We start from the raw sequence: 24,577 nt of genomic DNA, 5'->3' as shown, positions 1-24,577 counted from the left end.
CTGACATCTAATGATCATGCAGAGTATTTCACAATAACATAGTAAAGGACGGTAAATCAAGATTAAATGGTCTATCCAGTCTGCCCAGTAGAGCAGAGGGGGGCCACACTTTAACAGACTAAGAGCCAAGAAACCACAATGCACAGTACTGAAGAGCCTTACATTTTCAAGAGACAGGAAAGGGGTACAGGGTTGTGTTCCTTGAAGAGTGGCAGTAGGGGGATCCCAACATGAAACCCTCTCCCCCTCATATCCACTTGTATCTCTCTCTCAGAATGCAATCTTTTCCCCACCAGTCTCACTCTCTCAGTCTCTCGCAATTCCCTCACCCTCTCCTGATCAGTCTTGCTTAATCCTCCCACACTGTCCCTACTAGTCTTTCTCTCTCTTGGTTTTCCCACCCTGCTCTCCCATCAGTTCTCTCTCAATCTCAATGCTGTACCACAAGTAGGTTTAAGAAAGCAAAGAGGTAGGCGATCTATGATAGCCGTCAGGAAAACAAAAACAAAATAGATGCCTCAGTCGTATTTCGATTGTTTATTCAAAGAAAGATGTGTTCAAAAGATGCCCGACTCAGGCCGAGTTTCGCAGCTTGTTAGTCGCTGCCTCAGGGGCTACAATTAAACCAAACAGAAGTCATATAAAGAATACATCAAATTAACATCAATAATAAATAACATCATTAAGATCTTATAAATATTAAAAAGTATTTTTAAAAGATCAAAAATCTTTAACAATCATTAAGATCTCAGATATCAAAGATTAAGATTCATAAAAAAATATCAACATAACAATCTTTAATAAACAAAATTTTAAAATAAAAAAATATAAAAAACATTACCTTGAACACTTCAGATTCCAAATCGACACTCTGCAAATTAGTTTCATCAAACGTACAGCAATTTTATGAACTAAAAAAAATGTATTTGATTATTTACAATGTATATATTAAAACACGTTACATGTATTTATAATGTACATGTGGTCATGTGGTATGTGAATCCTAACAATGGCAACTAATTATTAGAAGTTTTTATCTTAAAACTTATTACCAAAAAAAAGGAGAAACATGCCCAAAAAAATATATATATGTTCTATTATAACTAAAATATAGCTAGCTCATCGATAACACATATTAAACAAATTATCATAACCCATCGTTGGCAATTTATGTCATAACTTAATCTAAAGATAAAATACTTGAGCCGAGATCACCATAAAATTGGACAGCATAACCAAAGGATAACAAGTCAATAAATATGCCCATTTAAGAACCAATCATGCTAAAAAATGCAAAAAATGATTAAATGAAAAATAAATTGAAATTAAGAAAGTTTTTCATGTACATCGCATTAAATATTGATTATAAAATTAATTGCTTATGTCGGTACAAATAAAAAAAATATCAAATTATAATCTTAATTATGTGTATGAATCTATCAATAATGTCGGCATCACTAAAATGACAGCTAAATGAAGGGATTAAATGTATTACAACAATGTACAATTAAAACGCAAATAACTATAAAAAAATATGGAACGGCACTATTGTATCAAACTTGGAACAAAATCATATTGTCGGGCTTTTGCCCAGACGCATTGCGTCTGGACAAAAGCACTCAAACAGGCAACCTGAGCGCGTCGCGTCTAAACATAGCTAAATTTCATGCCATACTGAAGCATAAATATCGATCTTAAATAGTGACAACCATGGCACTTTAGCAATTGAATGGTTATGAATATAAGCCTGCCGTTTCAAAACATCGCTACCTTAGCAAATTATACGAGTGAGTCTGAGAATCCAAAAACTTACCGTCATTGGTAGCATACCGCACTCAATCTGACATTGAATCACTGTTCTGCGCGCTGAATCAGCCATTTTAAATAGTAAATTTTGGCACCAAAAACGGAAACGCTGTCAAAATATATTTTTATTTAAACCTTATTCTTTTTAATGAAAGAACTTAGCCTGTATTGTTAAAATGAAATAAATCCATAGAAATCCTCATACAAATCCAAAAAGATAAAAAGAACAAAATCCTTTAAAATAATGGACATGTCAATCATTCATGTGGGCATGTCAAAGTCATATCAAATTATACAGGTACAAATTCCACAGTAAGATCCACTACTACAATAGAAAGGTTTTTATTGTAAAATTTTTGAGAAAATTGTATTACTCCTATGTAATTATTATAATTAGTTAGAAGTATCACTCCTATATAAACATTATAATTGTATCACCCCTATATGATCATTATAATGAAAAAAACCAATTCTTAAAAAAATCTAAAAATCACCACATGTGCATTAAAATACTTAAAAACGTATTAAAAGTCGTACATTATAAATATTCATAAAAGCAACAAAGATGATGAATATATTTAAATACGTAAACTTCCTACACATAATTATTAAAAAATAGAATATTTTCAAAAGCAGCCGATAGATTTGATGGGATAATTTAAAAAAAAACGTCCACTTTGAAAATTGGTGTAACTTTCCTGCATATTTGCCCTTTTTCTTATGCAAGCTATATGAAAGTACCCTCATACTTATACTTTTCATATGTAGTGCATTCTCTCCCCTTGTAAGCGAGTTTAGGGGTGCAGGGACCTGTCTGCTACAGGACACTTCCAATTGCCCTCCCACCTTACTTGTGATCCTAAGTCAGGAAAAGACAATGGGGCAGATTTTAAGAGCCCTGCTCGCCGGTGCGCCTATGTTCAATAAGCCTACCGGCACGCGCAGAGCCCCGGGACTCGCGTAAGTCCTGGGGTTTTCCGAGGGGGGCGTGTCGGGTGGCGGGGCTGAGCGGCGCGCCATTTTTGGGGCGGGCCCGGGGGCATGGTTTCAGCCCGGGGCGGTCCGGGGGCGTGGCTGCACCCTCCGGAACCGCTCCCAGGTTGTGTCTAGGCGCGCCAGCGGCCCGCTGGTGCGCGGGGATTTACTTCTCCCTCTGGGAGGCGTAAATCCCCAACAAAGGTAAGGGGGGTTTAGACAGGGCCGGGGGGGGTGGGTTAGGTAGAGGAAGGGAGGGGAAGGTGAGGGGAGGGCGTTAGCGAATTCCCTCCGAGGCAGGCTGCACGGCTCGGCGCGCGCCGGCTACACGGAATCGGTAGCCTTGCGCGCGCCGATCCAGGATTTTAGCGGCTACGCGCGTATGTACTAAAATCCCACGTACTTTTGTTGGCGCCTGGAGCGCCAACAAAAGTACGCGAGGGCACCCTGTATGAAAATCTACCCCAATGTGTATTCTCCTCAGAAACAGACTTTTATTTGTCAGATTTTGCAGGATATAGCCTTTAGAACATAATAACAATTCCGGTCTCTAACATCCTGGCCACTAAGCACCAGTTTTCCCTAAGGAAAGATCTGTATCATGGGTGGTAACAACATGCCATAAACCTTAGCCTGCCTAACATATTAATACTTATGGCTAACTTACTTACCCTTAGTCCCAGCTTCAGGTGATAACTCTCTGTTCACCTCTGAAGCAGACGCTGGCTGGAGGTCTGGAGAATGTGGGCAGAAGAGAGGCTTGCTTCCTGGGCTAGTACTGGCAGAGTGGGCAAGCGGTCCTGGAAGGATACTTGCTTCTGGCTCTGATACTTGCCGGGCTGTCTGTGTTTGCTCTTGCCCCTCACCATCTTAGACGCCGTGTCACTCTCCGCACCTGAGCCGGGTGTCTCCTCTCTATGGTCTCCTGCCCTGGTCTCTTGGCCACACCTAGTCTTCTCCCTCCTCAATAGGAGGGCTTCTGGTCTGCTTCAGGTTCCCCTTTTCTTTTCTTTCAGGGGTCCCTTCTCTAGTTTCAGGGTTTTTTCTCAGGATTCCCCCTCAAGGTTCGCTTCACCAGAGGGTCCTTCACTTTTTCGGGTCTTGCTTGGGTTTCACTCTCAGGGTTTTTTTCTTAACCCCCTTCTTCTTCTTTGCCCCACTGTCTTATACTTTCCAGCTGATAAATATGCATAAGCTCATGCATAATCACGTGGTGGGTGGAGGGTCTTTGCCGCATTGCAGGTCTTCTTCCCCCTCCCCATTTCCCGGGGGGAGAACTGCCACATCTGTATGCCAAGCTGTGTGCCAGAGTGGTTTTTTCTGTCTCAGACTCCCCCCACCCCTCTTTCTTCCAAGACTGGGGGTCTTTGTGATCTCTGAACTCTGCTTTGGCTCATCCATGACTCTTGCTTATAAGCTTAAGTTGTATTGTCTCTCTGTTTTTTTTTTAATTTAGACAGACATTTATTTATTTATTTATTTATTTAAGGTTTTTTTATACCGGCATTCATGAACTCGTTCACATCATGTCGGTTTACAGAAAACAGGGGTGCGGATAATACAACCAAAAAACATAAATAACGTGATGAAGAGAAGCAGTTACAATTAACAAGGGCTAATGAACTGGGAATGTAAGAAATAGAAAGAGATAGAGGAGAATAATAATGTACAAAAGTTCAATATAAATATGGTGTCTCATATGTACAGTCTCTGAGTAGAGAGTTTGTTTATGGTGCATATTAGGTAGAGTTCGAGAAGGCTTGCCTGAAAAGCCATGTCTTGAGTCTTTTCCTAAAGGTTAGGAGACATGGTTCGTTTCTGAGTTCTGGAGGGATGGAGTTCCATAACTGTGGGCCTGCGGTGGAAAGGGCTCGGTCTCTTAAGGTGCTGTGATTAGTGGTTTTCGTGGGTGGAACAATGAGGCATCCTCTGTAGGCTTCCCTGGTCGGTCTTGTGGATTTGTGGAAGCGGGGAGGAATTTGTAGATCGATTGTGGTATGTTGGTGAATGATTTTGTATATCAAGGTGATGGATTTATAAATGACTCTGAAATGAATTGGTAACCAGTGGAGGTCTTGTAGCACTGGGGAGATATGGTCTCTTTTCTTAGTGTTTGTCAGTAGACGGGCTGCTGCGTTTTGGACCATTTGGAGCGGTTTTGTGTATGAGGAGGGGAGGCCAAGTAAAGTGGAGCAGCAGTAGTCCAATTTTGAGAAAATGAGGGCTTGGAGGATGGTTCTGAAGTCTTTGGCATGGAAGAGTGGTCTTATCCTTTTTAAAACTTGCAGTTTATAGAAACAGTCTTTGGTGGTTTTATTGATGTGGGCTTTGAAGTTTAGTTTATTGTCGATTAGCACACCTAGATCTCTTACATGAGTGGTTTGTAGGTTGTTTGGCAGAGAGGTTGTGAGATTGTTATCAGGAGTTATGAGTAATACTTCAGTTTTGGCGGAGTTTAGTACCAGATTGAGGCTGTTGAGGAGGTTTTTGATTTCTAGGTGACAGGATTCCCAGTATTCAAGGGTTTTTGAGTATGATTCTTTGATGGGGATCAGGATCTGGATGTCATCTGCATAGAGAAAGTGTATTAACTTGAGGTTGATGAGGAGTTGACATAGTGGTAGGAGGTAAATATTAAAGAGTGTAGGGGATAAAGAGGAACCTTGTGGGACTCCGATGGTCGAGTCGTGGCGTGATGATTCTTTATTCTGGATTTTTACCTTGTAGCCTCTGTTGGTTAGGAACGATTTGAAACAGGAGAGCGCTAAACCAGAGATTCCTATCGCAGCTAGCAGTTTGATGAGGATAGCGTGATTTACGGTATCGAAAGCTGCTGAGAGGTCCAAAAGGATCAATAGAAAGGATTGACCTTTGTCTGTACCTAAGATGAGTAGGTCTGTTAGGGAGGTAAGTAGGGATTCTGTGCCCCTATTTTTGCGGAATCCATGCTGTGAGGCGGATAGAATTTTGTTGTCTTCGATGAAGTCCGATAGTTGGGCGTTCACAAGCCTTTCCATAATCTTAGCTATGATAGGGAGATTAGCTATTGGACGGTAGTTGTTGGGGTCTTTTAGGTCCAGGTTGGGTTTTTTTAAAAGAGGTTTGAGTGAGGCTTGTTTGAGGTCTTCTGGGAAGGAACCTTGGGATAGCGAGCAGTTGATGATGTCTGCTAATGTTTTGGATATGGTGTCTGGTATTGAGAGGAGAAGTTTTGAGGGAATATGGTCCGCTGGGTGCGAAGATGGTTTCATTCTTTTAAGGATGGTTTGGATTTCGGAAGACGAAGTGGGTTCAAACATTTCAAGATGAATGTTTTTGATGTGAGGCATTAGGGCTGGAGTTAGAGGGATGATATTGGAGGGAAGTTGAGTAAGAAGATTTGTGATTTTGTTTTGAAAGAAGATGGCGAGTTCATCTGCTTTAGCTTGAGCTTGGTTACTAGGGCATTCTGGTGAGGGTACTTGGGTTAGGGAGGAAACATAGGAGAATAGAGCTTTTGCATCAAAGACTAAGTTGTGGATTTTGGAGGCAAAAAAGTCTCTTTTTGATTTGGAGGTGCTGGCCTTGTATTGTTGTAGCGAGCGTTTGTAGGCTGAGAGTGTGCTAGCAGTAGGACTTTTCCGCCAGTTGGATTCCATTTGTCTTAATTTTTGTTTTAGCCTTCTAAGATCGTCGGTGAACCATGGTTGTTTTTTGGAGGCGTCTGGGTGGGATTTTTTTGTAAATATGCCTATTTGCAAATAGGCACATCTTGATAAAGTATTTTTTAGTATATCAGGGTAAAGTCTCTTCTTTTTCCACTGAGACAGTGCTGTTTTGCTAGGGGCATAGATTCTTTTTCTTGCTGTGATAGTGCTTTTGGGGCCTGTCAGTACACTGGCCTGTACATTTTTTGGCTATTATGATTCATTTTTGGTGATTCAGTGGTAAAACATAAGATATCTCCCTATACCCTCTCCATAAAAAAGGTTGCATTTTAGTCCACACTACTAAGGATATCATTCCTTATCCAAGTCAGTTTTTGGCATCTTCCTCTCCGATTCTTTACTATCCTGGGTAAATGAACATACAAAATCCCATACTTAATCCAACACCTATCCCCCCATATCTTACCATCAAGATTTGTGTAAAGGTGAAACCAAAAGTGATCCCTTACTATATGCACCAAGTTCTCACAAAGGCTGGATGAATGATTCAGAGAGGGTAGGAGTGTATAGTGTTCCCTGACACTCTCCAGTGGGAGATGTTGTGTCAAGGAATTTGTAACAAAACATATGAGCCCACAGTGTCTCATGTACTGTCATGCAATCTTCCATTCTAGGAAGGTGGTTGAAGCTCAAGGTCAGAGCCCTCAGGTCTTCTAGGGGGAGGGAGATTTCTTGGGGTCCAAGGTGGATCCTTATACTGAGAGAACCAAAAGAGGTGAAGAATAGTGAAAAAAGAGATAGTACCATATTTTGTACATTTTACTGAATATTTGCTGTAAGGTTTGAATACTGGATTTCCAGTTTGAGTAAGAATAAAGACTACTAGACTGGGAGATCCACTTTCTGAATTGCTGCTGGGAAAGTGTCAGTGGAAACTCATCTATTCAGGAGTGTATTCCAGTTCAGCTACTGGACTACTAAGATCTTTACAGCAGAGAAGTTACTGATTTTATTCATATATGTTAGTTATTCCAGTAAAAGATTTCATTTTTGAACACTACCAGTGTCAGTGTGTTATTTTTACTAGAAGTTATCAGGAGTCCACCAAACAGCACAAGGGCCTTGAAGACTTTCACTTTCCTCTGTCAAGAAAGAACTCAAGGAAGGATGGGATGTCTACTTTCCCCACCAATCTCAAAGTTCTAGTAGCAGGTTTAACAGAGGTTGCATTTGTAATAATCTAAAGTTACCAAAACTAGTAAAACATCTGGCCATCTAAATCCCTGGGGCCTTGCTGGGCAGTACCCAGCCACCAACCACCTGCTGCCATCTACCCATTTGGTTTCTGAAGAGTTGTAATCTACTGGTACCAGTCTGGCTACCCTTTGCCCCTTTGGTACATCTCTATATCTGGAGAAGGCTGAAATAGGAGCCTAAAAGAAACATAATCCTATTCTACTAACTATAGTTCAATAATTTTGAAACTATTTTAACAAAATAAGGTTGAAATTAATTTATTAAAGGTTTATATAATCAGTAGGGAAAGATCACATTGCAATAAAGAGTTCATTATTTATCAGTAACACTTAAAGCATGATATATCATGAGCAAGTTAAAATATATTCTGAAACATATTTTGACAGGGTTACTGCAAGGTATATGAGCAATATTTTATGGAAGAAATTAAAGTAAGTCCCTTGTAATATCTATCAAGTATAGTATGGTAACAGAATTCATTGTAAAGTCAAAAATGGCATTTCCTCATTGCTGGCAATAGGATCTTGATGGGCCTTCATTGGCATGCCCACAGTCAACAGTCTGTGTCGTATTTGGAATACAGTGCTAACTGCTCAAAAGATGTGATGGAAATCCATGGTTTCGCACTTACCAACTGTGGAATACTTGAGAGTGGCTCCATTTATAGAAAAGGCATAATCCTGAGTTCCTTATGGTCATCTGTCAGAATCCACTAGTTCTTAAATCTAGTCCTTGTGACCCCAAAACAGGTCTGCTGTTCAGGTTATTCACATAGAATATTCATGACATATAGCTGGTTATTTTTCATATTTTGGTTACGCAAACCTAGACTTGTTTTGTTGTCTCAAAGACTGGATTCAAGAACCAAAGCCATAGTCAGTAACATGCTCCTAGCGTAGTGGTTCAAAAAACTGTCCTGGTGACCCCACAGCTAATCAGGTTTTCAGGATATCCACAATGAATATGAGTGAGAAAAATATGCATACACTTCTCATGCATATTCCTTGCAAATATCCTGAAAACCTAACTGTGGCATTAATAAGACAAGTTTGGGAACCACTGCCCTAGAGAAATCCAGCCTATTCCAAACATTACTTCACTTGTTGCAGATTTTTCGCTCAAAGGACAGATTTCATTAGACTTTATTAGGTAATCTCTCTGTTACATCTATAATCACATTCCACAAACCATTAGTATTACAGTTGAAATTATAGTCTGGTTTAGACATCCTCAATACAGTCATTAATTGTCCTTAAATTCCTGTGTGCCAGATCTTGTTGGTTAACCATTACCCCCTCATACTAGAAGACTAATACAGTTTCATAGAAGCCTCAAACAAAAAGGTCAGATCTTCTTCGGAATGAGGACGTGGCGACAGCTTAGTCACCCTTTCCTGAAAGATAACAAACTATCATTAGGAGATGTGAGAATGTCTTAAAATGCAGCCATCACATAAAAGCAAATAATATAAAATAAATACAGAAAATTCAATTCCCTAGTCTAGTTCTCAGTGTAGACCATTTACTACTACGAGCACTACCACCAAAGCGATTTCAGTAATTTTGGCCTAAAGCCAGATTGAAAATGATCTAAAAACCTTTGTCATTAAGTGGCAACAGCTATTTCAACTACTTTTCTAGAAATGGGATGTTTGCTACCGGTCTATAGCTATCTTAATTTTTCTAGATCTAACAATGGTTAATTTTAGAGAATCTGGCATCTTCCCATTATGTAGTGATGCATTAATTACTGATTTCACAGAATCTGCAAAAATTAACTATGGTGGGCATAGGTAAATTAAACAGATTGTGATAATCTTTGTATCTACTAAATTGTCTTTCTGAAATTCTATTAAAATCCTATGATTCTGCTGATCAGAAACTATCTTCTCAGGTTCATCAAAGATTCAATTAGCTAATGCATTCTGTATAAGAGCAATTTTATCAGAGAACAATCTAGAAAGTACTGAAGTAAAAAACAAACAATTTTTCTGGAGACTCAATAGTATTAAGTAGTTGTAGTAATCATTTCTTGACCTGAAAAAGATTTTTAGAGCAGTTCAGTGCATTATTGATAGAGGAAGAATACTATTTCTTTGCAGCCATAATGGTTAATAAATCCTCAAATCTGTGATCTACATTCAGGTTTATTATCTGAAGGAAGAGATTTATACCACTTCCTCTCAACATGATGCTTTTGTTCATGCAGATCATGAGTAAAGCACAGGGAAAATCTATTATTAATAAATCATATTTTCTCTGGAGCCAAACAATTTGAGACTCTGCTGAATTCCTTATTCCAGCTAATAGCCTGTGCACTACTAGCTTTATTCATTAAGATGGCAGAAAGATCATTTAGACTTTCAACAAACTGCTCTGGGTTAATCTTCTTTATCTTACCATCTTCTTTTCCAAGAGTGATTAAATAAAGATCTGTCCAAGAAACAAGGCCTTATTTAGGTTCACTGACATTTTAGTTTTAGAATGGAAGATTAGGTCTACAATATGATCTGCCTCATGGGTTGAGTTTTTAACCATCTAGGATAAACTCTGAACATTCATTGTTGACACATTGGGGTAGATTTTCAAACCAGCGCGCGTGCGCAAGTTATAAAATCGGGGTGCAGCGCGCACAAGGAGGTGCACACTAGTGCACCTTGCGTGCGCCAACGCCCACAGGCTTCTCCCGTTCCCTCGCAGGGCACTCCGAAATCGGAGCAGCCTGGAAGGGAACTTCCCTTCCCCCTAACCTAACCTTCCACTCCTTCCCCTAACCTTTCCCCCCCAGCCCTACTCTAACCCCCCCCAAATTCTTCTCAAACCTTTTGCGCCTGCCTGGAGGCAGGCGCAGGTTGTGCGCGCCAGCCAACTGCCGGCATGCGATCCTTCGAGACAGTGGCAAATGGCCGCTGTGTCGGAGGCCTCTAGCCCCGCCCCCACCCCACATCTCCCCTTTTTGCAAGCCCCGGGACTTACACACATCCCGCGGCTTTACACTTGTCGCTGGGCCTTTTGAAAACAGGCCCAGTGCGCGTAACCTTTTGAAAATCCGGCCCTTTCTGCACAGGCTTCAACAAGGAGAACTTTTATATAAATATTAAAATCACCTAACACTACTAGTTTTGGTGAATCTAGAATTACATCTGTATACATTTTTGATAATATAATAATTGAAGGAACGTAACCATGTGGACATCTATAAATTAAAAGGAAACTCATTACCTCCTGTTCTTTAGTTCAAGGAAATAAACATTCAGTCCCCAGTGCTATTTTAACTGACATCATGCTAATAATAGACTATAAGCTATTGCAACTCATCCTTCCTATCAGGCATTGGTTGATGTTAATTAAAAAGCCAGAGGGCCATAACTATGACAGATTCACTCTGTCATACATATTGAATCAAATTTCAGAGGTTTAGTATCAATCCATTAATCAAAGCAAATTTCCCATTAGCGTTTCTAATAATCAGTAATTCAAACTAACAAACTACTGGATGAATGATTAAAGTCTTTGCCAGTGCCAGAGAATGAAGATGTGCACAGTGAGAGTTCCATCTTCCCTTCCCCATGATTACTTCTACTGAGGATTCTTGATCCATGTTTATACAATGCCCTACTTCACTTATGACTGGAACTGTTTCACAAGGAAGTCAGTCCCCAAAGAGGCCAGTTTTCAAAGACTTTAGGTGCCAAACTTTGAGCGTTAGGATCCTAAATTGGTCCTTTTGAAAATATACTAAGGTTGAATACCTAAATTCAGGATCCTAGTTTCACTATAAAATTGAGGAGCCTAAATAGTGGGTGACTTAAAGGCTGGAGTGAGATCAGAGAAAAAAAGTTAGGAGTTTAGTACTGATTTTCAGCATTAGGCACCTAATATAGAGGTAAATCAAGTAAATGAATAGCAAGCTTAAATTTAGGGTCCCTAATAAGAAATTACTACTTTCCTGATAATTTCCTTTTCTGTAAACCAGACATATTAATTCAGTTCCAGTGGGTTATGAACCTCTACCAGCAAGATGGCGCAAACTGATGTCACAGTGACATCAGCCTGCCAGTATTCTCTTCAAAAGCCAACTGTGGACAGACTAGCAAAAGCTTGATAACAGATAACCATTTCAGCACTCAGCCAACAGGAAACCCTGAGCTCTAACAAAGAATGTATTAACACTAGACTAGGGACTGGATTAACACTTACCAGTAACCCAAGGAACATGTAACCACTCAGGGGGACCATAGTACAATCATTTGGCAGCCAAGGGCGAGAAGCTGAATTCATCTGACTGGTTTAAGAAAAAGGAAATTATTAGGTAAGTAGTAATTTCTCATTTCCTAGCATCCAGATAGATGAATTCAGGACCAGTAGGGTGTATCGAATAGGGCAGGAGGCTCCCTGCGGTCCTGTCAAACTGCATGTGCAAAGGCTGTGTCCTCCTGGGCCTGCACATCCAGACGATAATATCTAGAAAATGTGTGTAAGGAGGACCACGTCGCAGCTCGGCAAATGTCAATGGGAGACAAAATCTAACTTCCGCCCATGACACTGTCTGAGCCCTAGTGTAATAAGCCCTATCCTGAGTAGGCAACGGTTTTTCAGCATCCACATAGGCAGCCCTGATTACCTCCCTAATCCAGCGAGCTATTGTAGCCCACAAAGCTGACTCGTCCTGTTTACTTCCACCATAGAGGACAAACAGGTGATCCAACTTTCGGACAGGTTTAGCAACCTCCAGATACCTCACAACATTTCTCTTGACAACCAAGGGCCGCAACAGGCGATATTCCTCCATATCTCTTTCCCTATCCAGAAACGGCAGGGAAATGGACTGATTCAAGTGAAAATCTGAGACCACTTTTGGTAAAGAAGAAGGAAGAGTATGTAGCTATATCACCCCTGGAGTCAGCCGAAGGAACGGCTCTTCGCAAGACAAGGCCTGCAGCTTGGAAATTTGATGAGCAGAACATATCGCCACCAGAAACACTATTTTCAAGGTCAGTAACCACAAGGAAAGGCTACGCATTGGTCGAAACATAGGGCCTGCCAAGAAATCCAAAACCAGATTAAGACTACACAAGGGTATCGATAACCACAAGGGAGGATGAAGATGTTTCACTCCTCTCAAGAAACAGGCCACATCTGATGAGCCGATAAGGATTCACCATTCACCTGACCCGTGAAACAGGTAAGAGCCGCTACCTTCGAGGAATTAAGGGCCAACCTTTTTTCAATCCATCCTGTAAAAATTCCAAAATGAGTAGGATCTTAACTGAACGAGGAAACACCCCTCAATCTTAACACCAAGCCTCAAATACTCGCCAAACCCACACACAGGCTACAGAAGTGGAGAACTATCTTGCTCATAGAAAGGTGGCAATCACTGCAGTAGAATATTCACGCTTCAGCAAGCAAGTCCTCTCAACGGCCATACATTAAGACAAAACTGAGTCTGATCTTTGTGAAGAACAGGTCCCTGCCACAATAGATCCAGAAGGGGGAGTCTACTAGAAGCCTTCACAGATCCCCATACCATGGTCTTCTGGGCCAATCTGGTACCACTGAAAGCACCATCCCTCTGTGACCCTCGACCCTCCGAACTCTTCTGCCCAACATGGGCCATGGGGAAAGGCATAAAGCAGCTTGTCCTCTGGCCAGTCCTCCATGAGAGCATCGATACCAAAGGATTTTGGATCTCTTCTGTGACAGAAGAATCGAGGAACTTTCGCATTATGAGAAGTCACCAGCAGGTCTAGAAACAGAAGGCCTCAGCAATCCACTATCATCTGAAATGCCTCATCCGACAATATCCATTCTCCTGGGTCCAGACTGTCCCTGTTGAGGAAGTCTGCTTTTACATTGTCTTTTCCTGCAGTGTATGAGGCTGAGATCTCCTGAAGATGCACTTCTGCCCATTCCATAAGTTAGTTTATCTCCTGCAACACTTGCCGGCTCTCGGATCCTCCCTGCCAACTGATATTTATTTATTATTTTTATATACTGACATTCGATCTGAGATATCACATCAGTTTACCTTCAGGTACTGTAGGTATTTCTCTATCCTCAGAGGGCTTACAATCTAAGTTTTTTTTGTACCTGAGGCAATGGAGGGTAAAGTGACTTGGCCAAGGTCACAAGGAGCAACAGTGGGACTTGAACCCTGGTCTCCTGGTTCGTAGTCCACTGCTCTAACCACTAGGCTATTCCTCCTCCACTGTCATTGCATTGTCCGACATTATCCAGACCGCTCGAGCCTGCAACCTGCCACTGAATTGCAAGCATGCCAACTGGACTGCCTGGGCTTCCCGCTGATTTATGTTCCAAAGAGACTCTTCTGCACTCCAGCGCTCTTGCACTGTTAGTTCCTGACAGTGAGCTCCCCAACCCTGGAGGCTTGCATCCATTGTGAATACTAACCATTCTGGCGATTTAGGGAAACTCCCTTTCTTAGAAGATCCGCTTGCAATCATCACTGGAGGTAAGAGCAGACTTCCATCGGCAGGTGGAGCTGAATTTAATAGTCCTGAGACTTTGGGCTCCAATGAGACAGCAGGGAGCGCTGAAGAGCATGCATATGTGCTCTCGCCCATGGCACCATTTCCAGGCTTTCCGCCATCAAACCGAGTACCTGTAGATAGGACCACACTGTTGGGCGTATAGTGTTCATCAAGAGACTCACCTGCACCATCAACTTCTGAATACAAGCTTCCAGCATTCCCTGCTTCGTGTCAAACCAAACACCCAGATACTCCGAGCTACACCAACCGAGCTCTTGCAACAGGGAGATCACGTTGCAGGTCACCAGGCGGCTCTCTAAATAAAAGCTTTCCTTTAAAGGGGAGATTGCCGAGCTGTGATTTGGACCAAACATCCGCTGACATATTTCTCAACCACAGGAGACATCACTGACATATTTCTGGCCGAAGTGCAGAGCAAGTCATACAACGCATCCACAATATAGGTTACTCCTGCCTCCAAGTGCTCAGCTTGTTGGCAGGCTCAGAAGATGATGGTCCCTTTGTCTGGCTCTGCTGAACCCAGCACAAACAGACACACGCCAGAAAACTGTTGTAAACCACTGAGTGAATACCTAATGCCAATGTCTTCAAAGATCTTTTTGAGGTGCATTATCAATTTTCAGTTCTGAGCATCCTTTAGAGTTGCTGAGCCCACCACTGGTATTGTGGCCTTTTTTGTCACAGCTAAGACCGACGCATTCACCTTTGGTAGTTGCAGAAGTTCCAAAGTATTTCAGGTAGCGAATACAGCTTTGCCATAGCTCTCCCTATCTTGAGGCTGACTTCTGGGGTATCCCATTCCCTTACCACTAGCTTCTTGACTGTTTTATGGAAGGGAAAAGCTTTTGCCAGCCCTCAAAGCCCATCCATGGGATCTACTTTCTCATGATCAGACTCTTCTTGCAGTACCTTAATCCTTAGCTCCTTTAGAGATGAGAGAATTAGTGGAAATAGTTCCTCCCTCCAGAAAAGCCTGACCATTTTAGGGTTGTCCCCTTCCATCACCAGGACTTCCTCAGACTCAGAGGGCCTTCCACTTATGTCATTATCATAGGACTCCCTTGTGGGACCGGTGTCCACTTTAGAGCCCTTCGACTCTTCTGAGATGCTTACCAGCCGCCGTCTGGGAACTGACGTGAATGGGCACCTTCTTGCCCTCCTGAGGGTTCAGAACTTTTGCTTTGCCCCTTTGCAGAGGGCTATGAGAATGGGAATGCTTCCTTCTCATCCCCCTCTTTGTTAAAAAGGCCTTGTGAAGTAACAGCACAAAATCAGTGGAGAAAGCCTCTGTGACCTCTGAGTCCTCATCAGAGAGGTCCTCCTGCCCTTCCGAGACTTCATTAACATGCTCTGCATCTGGGATAGCAGGGAACAAGGTCGGAGGTGAGTCTTCCACTTCCCCATATCTCCCTTGTCCCCCAGCACATTTCCAATATGGCTGCCATTCCTGTGCTGACCGTGAAAGCAACTTCAGCCATTCCAGTTGATTGGGTCACTCTTCTGCTTTCTGACACTGAGTTGGCCGTACTGGATCTGCCCTCTCCCCTGGATTCGCAGCTACAACATTACCCCTCTGAAGACAAATGTGATTGTTGCTCTTTGCAGGCTTGACAGCATTTCCCGCACTCTGAAAACACCACCATTATCTGCCTCTGCTGCATGTTTATTTATTTATTTATTTATTTATTTAAAAGTGTTTGTATACCGTCTTTACAAACAGTGTTTAATCAAAACGGTTTACATAACTAAATAAAAAACAAATGTAAATAAAGATTTAAATTTAAAAGAACATAAAGATTATCAAATTATAAAAGCTCAAAATTACATGTTGTGGCTTGCCTCTCACTCACTGCTCCCCAAGCCAGCTGAGACATACCCCAGCATTGCAAGCTGAGCCGGCAACACTCCCTCTGGCTACTCTCCTGATTTCCAGACCTATAGACCATAACTGTGCTGCTTTCGCTTTCCTTGTTTTCTAAAAAAAAAAAAATCAAACACTTGAGGAATACCAGTCCTCAAAGAAGGAAAGAATAAGGCAAAAACTACTGCTGGTGTTCTTCTGAAGCCAAGAAGAGCCAAGGGAGAAACTTCAAGGTCAGAGAGGAAACTGGACCACAGGCTTTCAACCCCCACCAATTCCTGGCCAAGACACACAGGGCTGCCAACCCACTGCTCGCCCTTCTCCACTGAGGATATGGACCTTTGCAGGATCTAACATCCCCAGGAGCAATTTCCTTTCTCTTTTTTTCTCAGTCCTAGATTGTTGGTGCTTAACACCTCTACCATCTGCTAGAGAAAGAGAAATACTGAGCGACTGCAGGTGGCATTCTGCCTTAAATATTTCAGGGTCAGTAAAGCTTTTCTTCTATCTCCATATGCTGGTAGGGATGAAAAACCCATGTGTCCTGACTGATCTGGGGTATGAACAGGAATCTCTCTATCATATCTCCTCTGTCCCACTTTTCCTCTAAGGTATACATGTTTAGATCTTTAAGTCTGTCCCGACAAAGACCACTGATCATTTTAGTAGCCAACCCTCTGGACTGAATCCATCCAGTTTATATCCGTTTGAAGATGCGGACCCCAGAACTGTAGACAGTATTCCAAATGAGGTCTCGCCAGGGACTGAGTATCTCCTTTCTCAGCAATCTCTTTTCAAGGCTGGAGTGCCGATCTTATCTCCTATATGGTGCAGTCACTGGCCCTGGCATCTGGTTCATTCTCTATGGCACCTCTGCTTTCCCTGTGTCAATAGTTTGACTTAGTGGCCAGAGCACTGGTCTGCTGCTCGAACAGCCTCTGGTTCAAGCCCCACCAGTGATTGTACCTGACACATATGTAGAAAGTTTGCTGTCAAAAAAGTATCCTTACCTGAGGCAGAGTGCCTTTGACTAAGTCAGGGATATCTGCTTTAGAGTACCCAATTGCACTCAAACCATCGTCAACATTCAGATCAAACATTAATTTCCGAAGGGTGTCGGCCAAAATAAGTCCAGCATCTTCAACTTTGGCAGTACGGATGTCAGCTCCTAAAACAAAACACAATGCTCTGTTTGTAAGATGCTGTGAGAGCAGAAAAAAGCTGAAATAGATTTATTTAATCAAAACATCTGCTAAATTCACAACAGGCACATAATAGCCTTCTCTGTATAAGGAGAATGAATGTGGAAAAATTTAGTCTTACCTGATAATTTCCTTTCTTGAATCCTGCTACATCGGTCATGTGTGTTTTCACCCTCGACTAGCAGATAGGAGACATCATTGCTGATTACCAAAGTGCAGCTCCAGCACAAAGTGAGAATTGTTAAGTCAAAGCCATGGAAGATAAAACTAGCAACTGATTCAAACTCTTAAATAATATGTACTTAATTTGAAACACCAAGTTTTCTCCAAAAAAATAAACCTTCCAAACGTTTCTTGGTTTAATGAAGAGAAAGAAAAAGGAAAAGAGGAAGTAAAAAGCAAACCTCTGCTTGCCTTTTAACAATCTCTATAAACTGAGGCACCACTTCAAAGATTGCAGAGGCCCAACTTTCTGGGAGGATCTTGAACTAGTGTGGTCCCAGAAAATAATACGGTAGATGGTCTATTGCAGCCAGAAGGCAGTGCGCTTGCCGAAGTAAAAGAAAAAGTGTAAGAGGTAAAACTGCCTAGTTCTATGCATTGTTCTTGTAGACTTGCTTAAAAAGCCATTTCTTGTATTGGAGAATCAGCCTGTAGTCTCACATGATCTGTGTGCCAAGGACTTTTTGACCAATCTGGAGCCATTGGAAAGAATGACCTACAAAAACTGTTTTGCTATCTTATTCAAGGTCTTCCCTTTCAGAAGCCAGGGAAGAAAGACACAACAGTTTTCCCTCCCTTTGAAGCCGTACTTCCAACGATAACTGAAGAATCAGAGGGCTTTGGCATTCTTGCAAGTTGACATTAGGATCATGTGTGGAGGCTCCCATCGACTCAACTATTTTCTAAAAGGTTCCCTGACTGAGATTCCACTTTCCACTGAAGAGAGAGATGGACTGGATATTTCATAGTCCCATAATGAGTCATGAAAATTTCAGAAGATTCTGTTCCACTCATTGAGAAACAGAACACTTGTTTCCTTGGACTCCAGGTGCCTCCCCTATCTGTCACATAAGTCTGTGGCATTGACAGAGAGAACCCAGGCTGCCATTTTCTTCACTAAGGACAGGAGATGCAGAGGAAGAAATGTAGCAAAACCTATCTGAAGGCCCTGTTTTCTGGTTGTTGATGGACCACAAGCCCTCCTCCTGTGACCAGAGCCCCTTGAGCAACCTGATACTGGGAATGGGCTCGCATTGTCCCAGCAATCTTGCATCTATTTTGAGGCATACCCAGTGAGGAAGTTCTAGACTCATTCTCCTCAGCAAGTTCAGTGGCATTGATCCTCAAAAGAGGTTTTGCCTCCCCTACCCTGGGAAAGGAAGATAAACTTCATAATCCTAAAATTTAGGGGCCCAGTGAAACAAACAGAAAAACTGCAAGGGACCATATGGGCCTTGGCCCACTTAACCAAATCTAAGGAGGTTGCCATGAAGCCAAGAAGCTGTAGATAATCCTAAGCTCTGGGAGCCCTCTGAGCAATAAATTTCTCTACCTGACTCACAATTGTGACCCCTCTTTTCTGTGTTAGATAGGTTTGGCCTGCACTGGCATCAAAGAGAAATCCAGGCATTCTGGAGACTGGAAAAAACAGCTTTGTTCTTGGCAAAGTTGATTACCTAGTCCAAGTCTTCTAAACTGTAAAACTCTGTTGGATAGCATAAAGGCCTTCCTGGTTGGACTCTGAGGTATGAACAAACATAATACATTCTGTTCATCAAAAAGCTGCCAGCACTAATACCATCTTGGAAAGGTTCTAGGAAAGCAGTGAGACCACAATGGGAGTGCCCTGAACTGAAAGTGCGTTTTCTGTACGTAAAAAATGGAGGAACCTATGATAATCTTTCCAGATTCACCTCTTTCCTCTGAAACAGAACATTAACAACTCCCTCTCAGAATCTATTCCACATGAAACTGGAGTGCCGCAAGGATCAGCTCTATCGGCCACTCTGTTTAACATTTATATCCTACCATTATGCCAACTACTATCGAATCTCGGCATCACCTACAACATTTATGCTGACGACATTCAACTACTCACTCCTGTAACAAGAACTGTAGAGAACACCCTTAAACTTGCAGCCACACATCTCATCAGCATAAAAATATCCTAAATCAAATGAAACTATGCCTGAATATGAACAAGACCGAATGCATACTACTGGAAAGAAAAAGCCCACCTAACCATCCCAATAATACAATTCAAATTGACAATACAATAATCAGACTGAGAGAAAACATCAAGGACCTGGGTATATGGCTCGATCCTGAACTGAACTTCAAAAAACACATTGCCATGAAAATCAAGAGGGCTTCTACAAACTTTTAATTCTCAAACGTTTAAAACCACTTCTAAACCAACCCGAATTCAGAACCATAGTTCAATCCCTAATTTTCACATGCTTTGACTACTGCAACTTATTACTGTTAGGCCTTCCCAAAACAACCACACACCCTCTCCAAATATTACAGAACTCCACAGCTAGAATACTCACCGGTCACAAAAGAACAGAACACATCACCCCTGTACTAAAAGAACTGCACTGGTTACCAATAGAAAAACGAATAGAGTACAAAATGCTATCCATCATTCACAAAACCATACATAACAATGAATCAGACTGCTTAAATACTATATTCCAAAAGCATAATCTTCAACGAAACACAAGATCAGCTAACAAAGCCCTACTTAGCAGTCCCACCAATCTCAACCGCAAACCTCACAACAGACAGAGAAAGAGCAATCTCAATAGCCAGACCAAATCTATGGAACTCGTTACCAGAAAACCTAAGGCTACAAAATGACACAAAACTCTTTAAAAAAACTACTCAAAACATGGCTATTTCAACAAGCCTACAAAGATGGCATTGGTTAAGCTGACACTACCTAAATTTCACACCGCACCATTATACACCTCCCCCCTACTGTGATTCACTTTCAACAAGCACCTTGTATTCACTCGGATCTTTAGATTCTATTAGCCACCCCTCTTCTCACCTAAGCTAAACATGCACTCTTCTTACCTCAGACATAACTGCTCACCTTCTAGAACTCCCATTCACTTCACTCCCCTCCCTTACCTCATCCTCCTCCAACTCCATCCTGCCCCTTCTCGTCACTCATACCCCCATCATTCTGCTACTTGCCTCCCATAACTCCCCCTCCCTCATAATTCCCCTGCGACTCACCACTATAACTACTCAACCCATGTCACCCCTAACAGTGAAACACCAATCTGACCTAATCAAGCTAAGAAACAATTAGCATTGTAAATGTTAAATGCAAATTGTTATTAATGTTAAACATTAGACTGTCATTAGTAAAGTACAAGCATTATCAGTTAACAAATGTACAAAGTACCTGTTATGATTAAAATCTTTTAGCACTTAAAAACGTTAAATAGAACGTTGTCAATTGTTCAAATTATCTATTTTGACAAATGACTATTTCCACTTAAGATGTTAATTAGAAAACATTATAATACGAAACGTTATAGTTCTTCCAACAAAGCACAATATTTATCTGTTACCAATGTTCTAAATTGTCTGTTATGGTTTACTGTAATGCGTTGTTATATCTGTAAACCGGAGTGAAGGAGTGTTCCAAACTTCGGTATATAAAAGCACACAAACAAATAAATAAATAAATAGAAAAGATGGGAATATGGAATTAAACCGCCAAAAGATTCTGACAAAAGAGAAACTCGCCCTGTCACATAGCCATACTGAAATGTAAAGACTACTGTTTATTCCTTTCAAATCGAGGACAGATCTATAGGAATCGTTCTTCTTTAGGACCACAAAAAAAATGGAGTACTAACCATGCCCCTGCACATCACATGGAACTGGAAGCGATGCTTACAAATGTGGAAGTTACTTGAGAGTAGTGAGAACAGTCAACTTCCTGGCAGCCAAAATGTATGAAGAGACCCTATAGGAATCAGGACTGAAATGGCAAGAATTAGGTTGTAACCGTAAAGATATGTGAGACAACTCCTGGTAAAACTGCTGAAGGCAAACGCCTTCAGACATCCCCAAGGAGAGGACCCTCCCACCTTTATTGGGTGGAACAGATGAAAATAGCAGACCTAGAAGATTTGCCTTATGGCCTCTTGAAAAGACTGATTTCTTCTTCTGAAACTGAGGTTTTTCTTCCCATGGGTCTTTACAATTTTATTTAAATCCTTGCCAAAGAAACAATTTCCCACTTGAAAATAAGCTTGCTTAGAGGCGCTATGGAGGAAGCATCTGCTGCTTAGTGCTGTAGTCACAATAGCCTTCATACTGCAACTGACGACACTACAGATCTAGAAGAGATGCCAATAAGTTCATCCTTCAGGAAAGCAGCCCTGGACTCCAGCTGAGCCACTTTCCGCTCTTCAGGGAGCTGCTGTACCCAGTGCAAGTGCCCAAATAACACAGACAGTGATCTGTAACTGTAAGGATGTGGACGAAGAGGCATATTTCAACAGAATCTACATCTTTCTATTCTGGTGATCTTTGAAGCCTGTGTTCCCTATTATAGGAATAGTTGTTTAACAGGGCATTCTCACATAAAAAACAAAAAATCCAAGCCATAAGAACCTGGCAATTACCCAAAAACTAAGTCTATTCCATGTTACCATTGCTAACGGCAGTGGCTATTCTCTATGGGGTAGATTTTCAAAGGGGTACGCGCGAACCCCCCGAAAACCTACCCCAAACCCCCCCCCCCTGCGCGCTGAGCCTATTTTGCATAGGCTCGGCGGCGCGCGCAAGCCCCGGGACGCGTGTAAGTCCTGGGGCTTGCATGAAGGGGCGTGTCGGGGGCGTGTCGGGGGCGTGCCGGGAGTGATGTGCCGTTTCGGGGGCGGCGCCGCGGGTGTGGTTTTGGCCCGGGGGCATTCTGGGGCCGTGGCCACGGCCTCTGGACCAGCCCCCGGACCGGAACATGGAGCGCAGCAGCCGGACCAGCGCGCGCAAAGTTACGCCTGCTTCCAGCGACGTAACTTTGCCGACAAAGGTGGGGGGGGGGTTTAGATAGGGCCGGGGGGGTGGGTGGGTGGAAGGAAAGTTCCCTCCGAGGCCGCTCCGATTTCGGAGCGGCCTCGGAGGGAACGGAGGCAGGTTGTGCGGCTCCGCGCGCACAGGCTGCCGATTTTGGGCAGCCTTGCGCGCGCCGACCCCGGATTTTAATGAATACGCGCGTATGTATTAAAATCCTGCGTACTCTTGTTCGCACCTGGTGCTCAAACAAAAGTACGCGTGTGCACAGATTTATAAAATCTGCCCCTAAGTGAACTTAATAGCAGGTAATGGACTTCTCCTCCAAGAACTTATCCAATCCTTTTTTAAACACAGCTATACTAACTGCACTAACCACATCCTCTGGCAACAAATTCCAGAGTTTAATTGTGCGTTGAACCAGACATTAAGATCTTCAAAAAAGGGACTAAAAACATGGCTAGTCAGCATTGCATTTCCGCAGACAGAAAAAGGATAGCAGGAAAATTCAGAATAGTGAAGTTATTTTAATTTTGCACTATAAGTATTCTTTTTAATGTAGTTTATGTATGATGTCTATTTGTTGCCATATACCTGTATTTTAATTTTCTGTGAACTGCCAAGATTGTTTTACCAGATTGACGGTATACAAATAAAATAATAATTATTATTATTACAATAAATTGGCGTTTGGTTACAAAAGTGGATAAAACTATGTCAAATTCTGTATCTCATTTAAGTAAAATCACCCAAGTTATTAAATTAACACTTCAAGAGCATAATATATGATTAGATAATATTGAGAATTCTTATGATGCCCTGTAAGACCAGCACATATTAAAGAAAGTTTGCCTTTACACAGTCATATAGAGGCAATTGAAAATCAATTAAGAAGTAATTTCCCTATGTCTAGATTATTATTATCTTTGGAATTGTTTAAGAAACATCTAAAAGAAAGTTTAGGGATCTCAGAAGATAGCATCCTCCTACTCTCAAGAATTTACTATTTATCTAAGTCTAAGAGAATTACTGTAGATGCTGAGTGAGGGATGAATTTGTTATCTCAGGAGAATCCAGCTCTTTCTGACTTCCTTGAGGCTTTTATGGATGACACTGCTATTAGGACTACTTTATTGGTTACTTTTTGTAGGGAGTTAAATAAAATCATGATTTTCCTAGAAATATTTTAAATATAAAGACTGGTTGGTTTGAGGACAAAAAATACAATTATTTCCTGATGTTTCTAAGAGACAATGTCATAGGAAGCAATTTTTGCAAATGAGGGACAGTGTGACATTGTTGGGTGCAACCTTTTTTTTATTTCCTTGTAAGTGTGTGTGTAAAAAACAGATTTATATTTATTGATCCTCTTCATCTGGAAATTTATTCAGGGATAAGCAACAGGTGGATTAACATTTTATTTAGCACACAATATATAAATTCACTCCTTTTTTTCTAATTATAATGTCCTCGCTAATTGAGATTTGTACGTTTCCCCACTTACTGTATATGGGGACTTGAATCGTATATTTTTTGGATACATTTTTGTTGTAATATGTGACATTAATTCTGTTTGGATGAATTATTCCTTTATGTTTTTGGTTTGTAATATGAGTTAAATCAATAGAGTATTAACTGGAAAAAAAATCAATACTGTTTTATGTATAGTAGTGTCTTTGAGAATTATCCTCCCTGAAAATATATTTTTTTAAATCTAGATGTAATAACTGATTGCTCTGCTCTATCTTCCACATTGTTTAGCAAATGGTGCTTTGGAATTTTTGGAAAAGGATATAGGAGGATAAGTTCATGTGAGGTGTCATTTTTGCATTGAGCCCTCTTCTTCTAGTCTCCAAGAGGTCACACACAAAACTTAACTAACTTTGCATAAGAAAATGTGCTCTGTGTTGTAATTTAATTGCTAATACATTGTTATTTTATATTAATGTTATATCAATGTGATGCAAAATCTTGGACTTTTTTAAAGTATTAAACATCAGAAATCTGCTGAGAATCTATACCAGAGCATCTAAACCTGCCAAGTTACTAGGGGCAGGCAATGTGAACCCCTGCCTGTGCTAGTGCCCTCTTCCCCCCTTTGTATTTTAAATTGGATCTCTCCAAAACTAAAATCCTGGAGCCAAACTGACAGTGCATATTTTTTTTGGTCTTAAAGAGCTTGATTTTGTCTAATTCAGGTATTGGCCAGAATTGGCCAGAGGGGTTAATTTGATAAAGTGAATAAAAATATTTCAGACTGCTCTGGAGGGCA

At 41.4% G+C, this 24,577-nt stretch overlaps 1 protein-coding gene and 1 long non-coding RNA gene across 4 annotated transcripts in view; both read right to left on the bottom strand.

Moving 5' to 3' along the window:
* Nucleotides 1–522: 522 nt before the first annotated feature.
* Nucleotides 523–2,932, bottom strand: LOC115085413. Its single transcript, XR_003854838.1, has 2 exons — nt 842–2,932; nt 523–614 (listed from the first exon to the last, which is right to left on the bottom strand). It is a non-coding gene; the product is annotated as an uncharacterized LOC115085413 (long non-coding RNA).
* Nucleotides 2,933–7,926: 4,994 nt separating this feature from the next.
* Nucleotides 7,927–24,577, bottom strand: part of ADHFE1 (alcohol dehydrogenase iron containing 1) — a 144,339-nt gene continuing 127,688 nt past the window's right edge. For all 3 annotated transcript variants that reach the window (XM_029591399.1, XM_029591401.1, XM_029591400.1), the window contains exons 13-14: nt 17,071–17,228; nt 7,927–9,078 (exon numbers count right to left, since the gene is read on the bottom strand). In XM_029591399.1, coding sequence (XP_029447259.1) covers nt 8,995–9,078; nt 17,071–17,228 — 242 coding nt within the window. In that variant the 3' untranslated portion in view covers nt 7,927–8,994. The remainder of the gene's footprint in view (nt 9,079–17,070; nt 17,229–24,577) is intronic.

Source organism: Rhinatrema bivittatum, chromosome 2, assembly GCF_901001135.1.
Source record: "Rhinatrema bivittatum chromosome 2, aRhiBiv1.1, whole genome shotgun sequence".
Lineage (NCBI taxonomy): Eukaryota > Metazoa > Chordata > Amphibia > Gymnophiona > Rhinatrematidae > Rhinatrema > Rhinatrema bivittatum.
The sequence above is the reverse complement of the archived record's forward strand: the minus strand, read 5'-3'. Positions and strand labels throughout refer to the sequence as shown.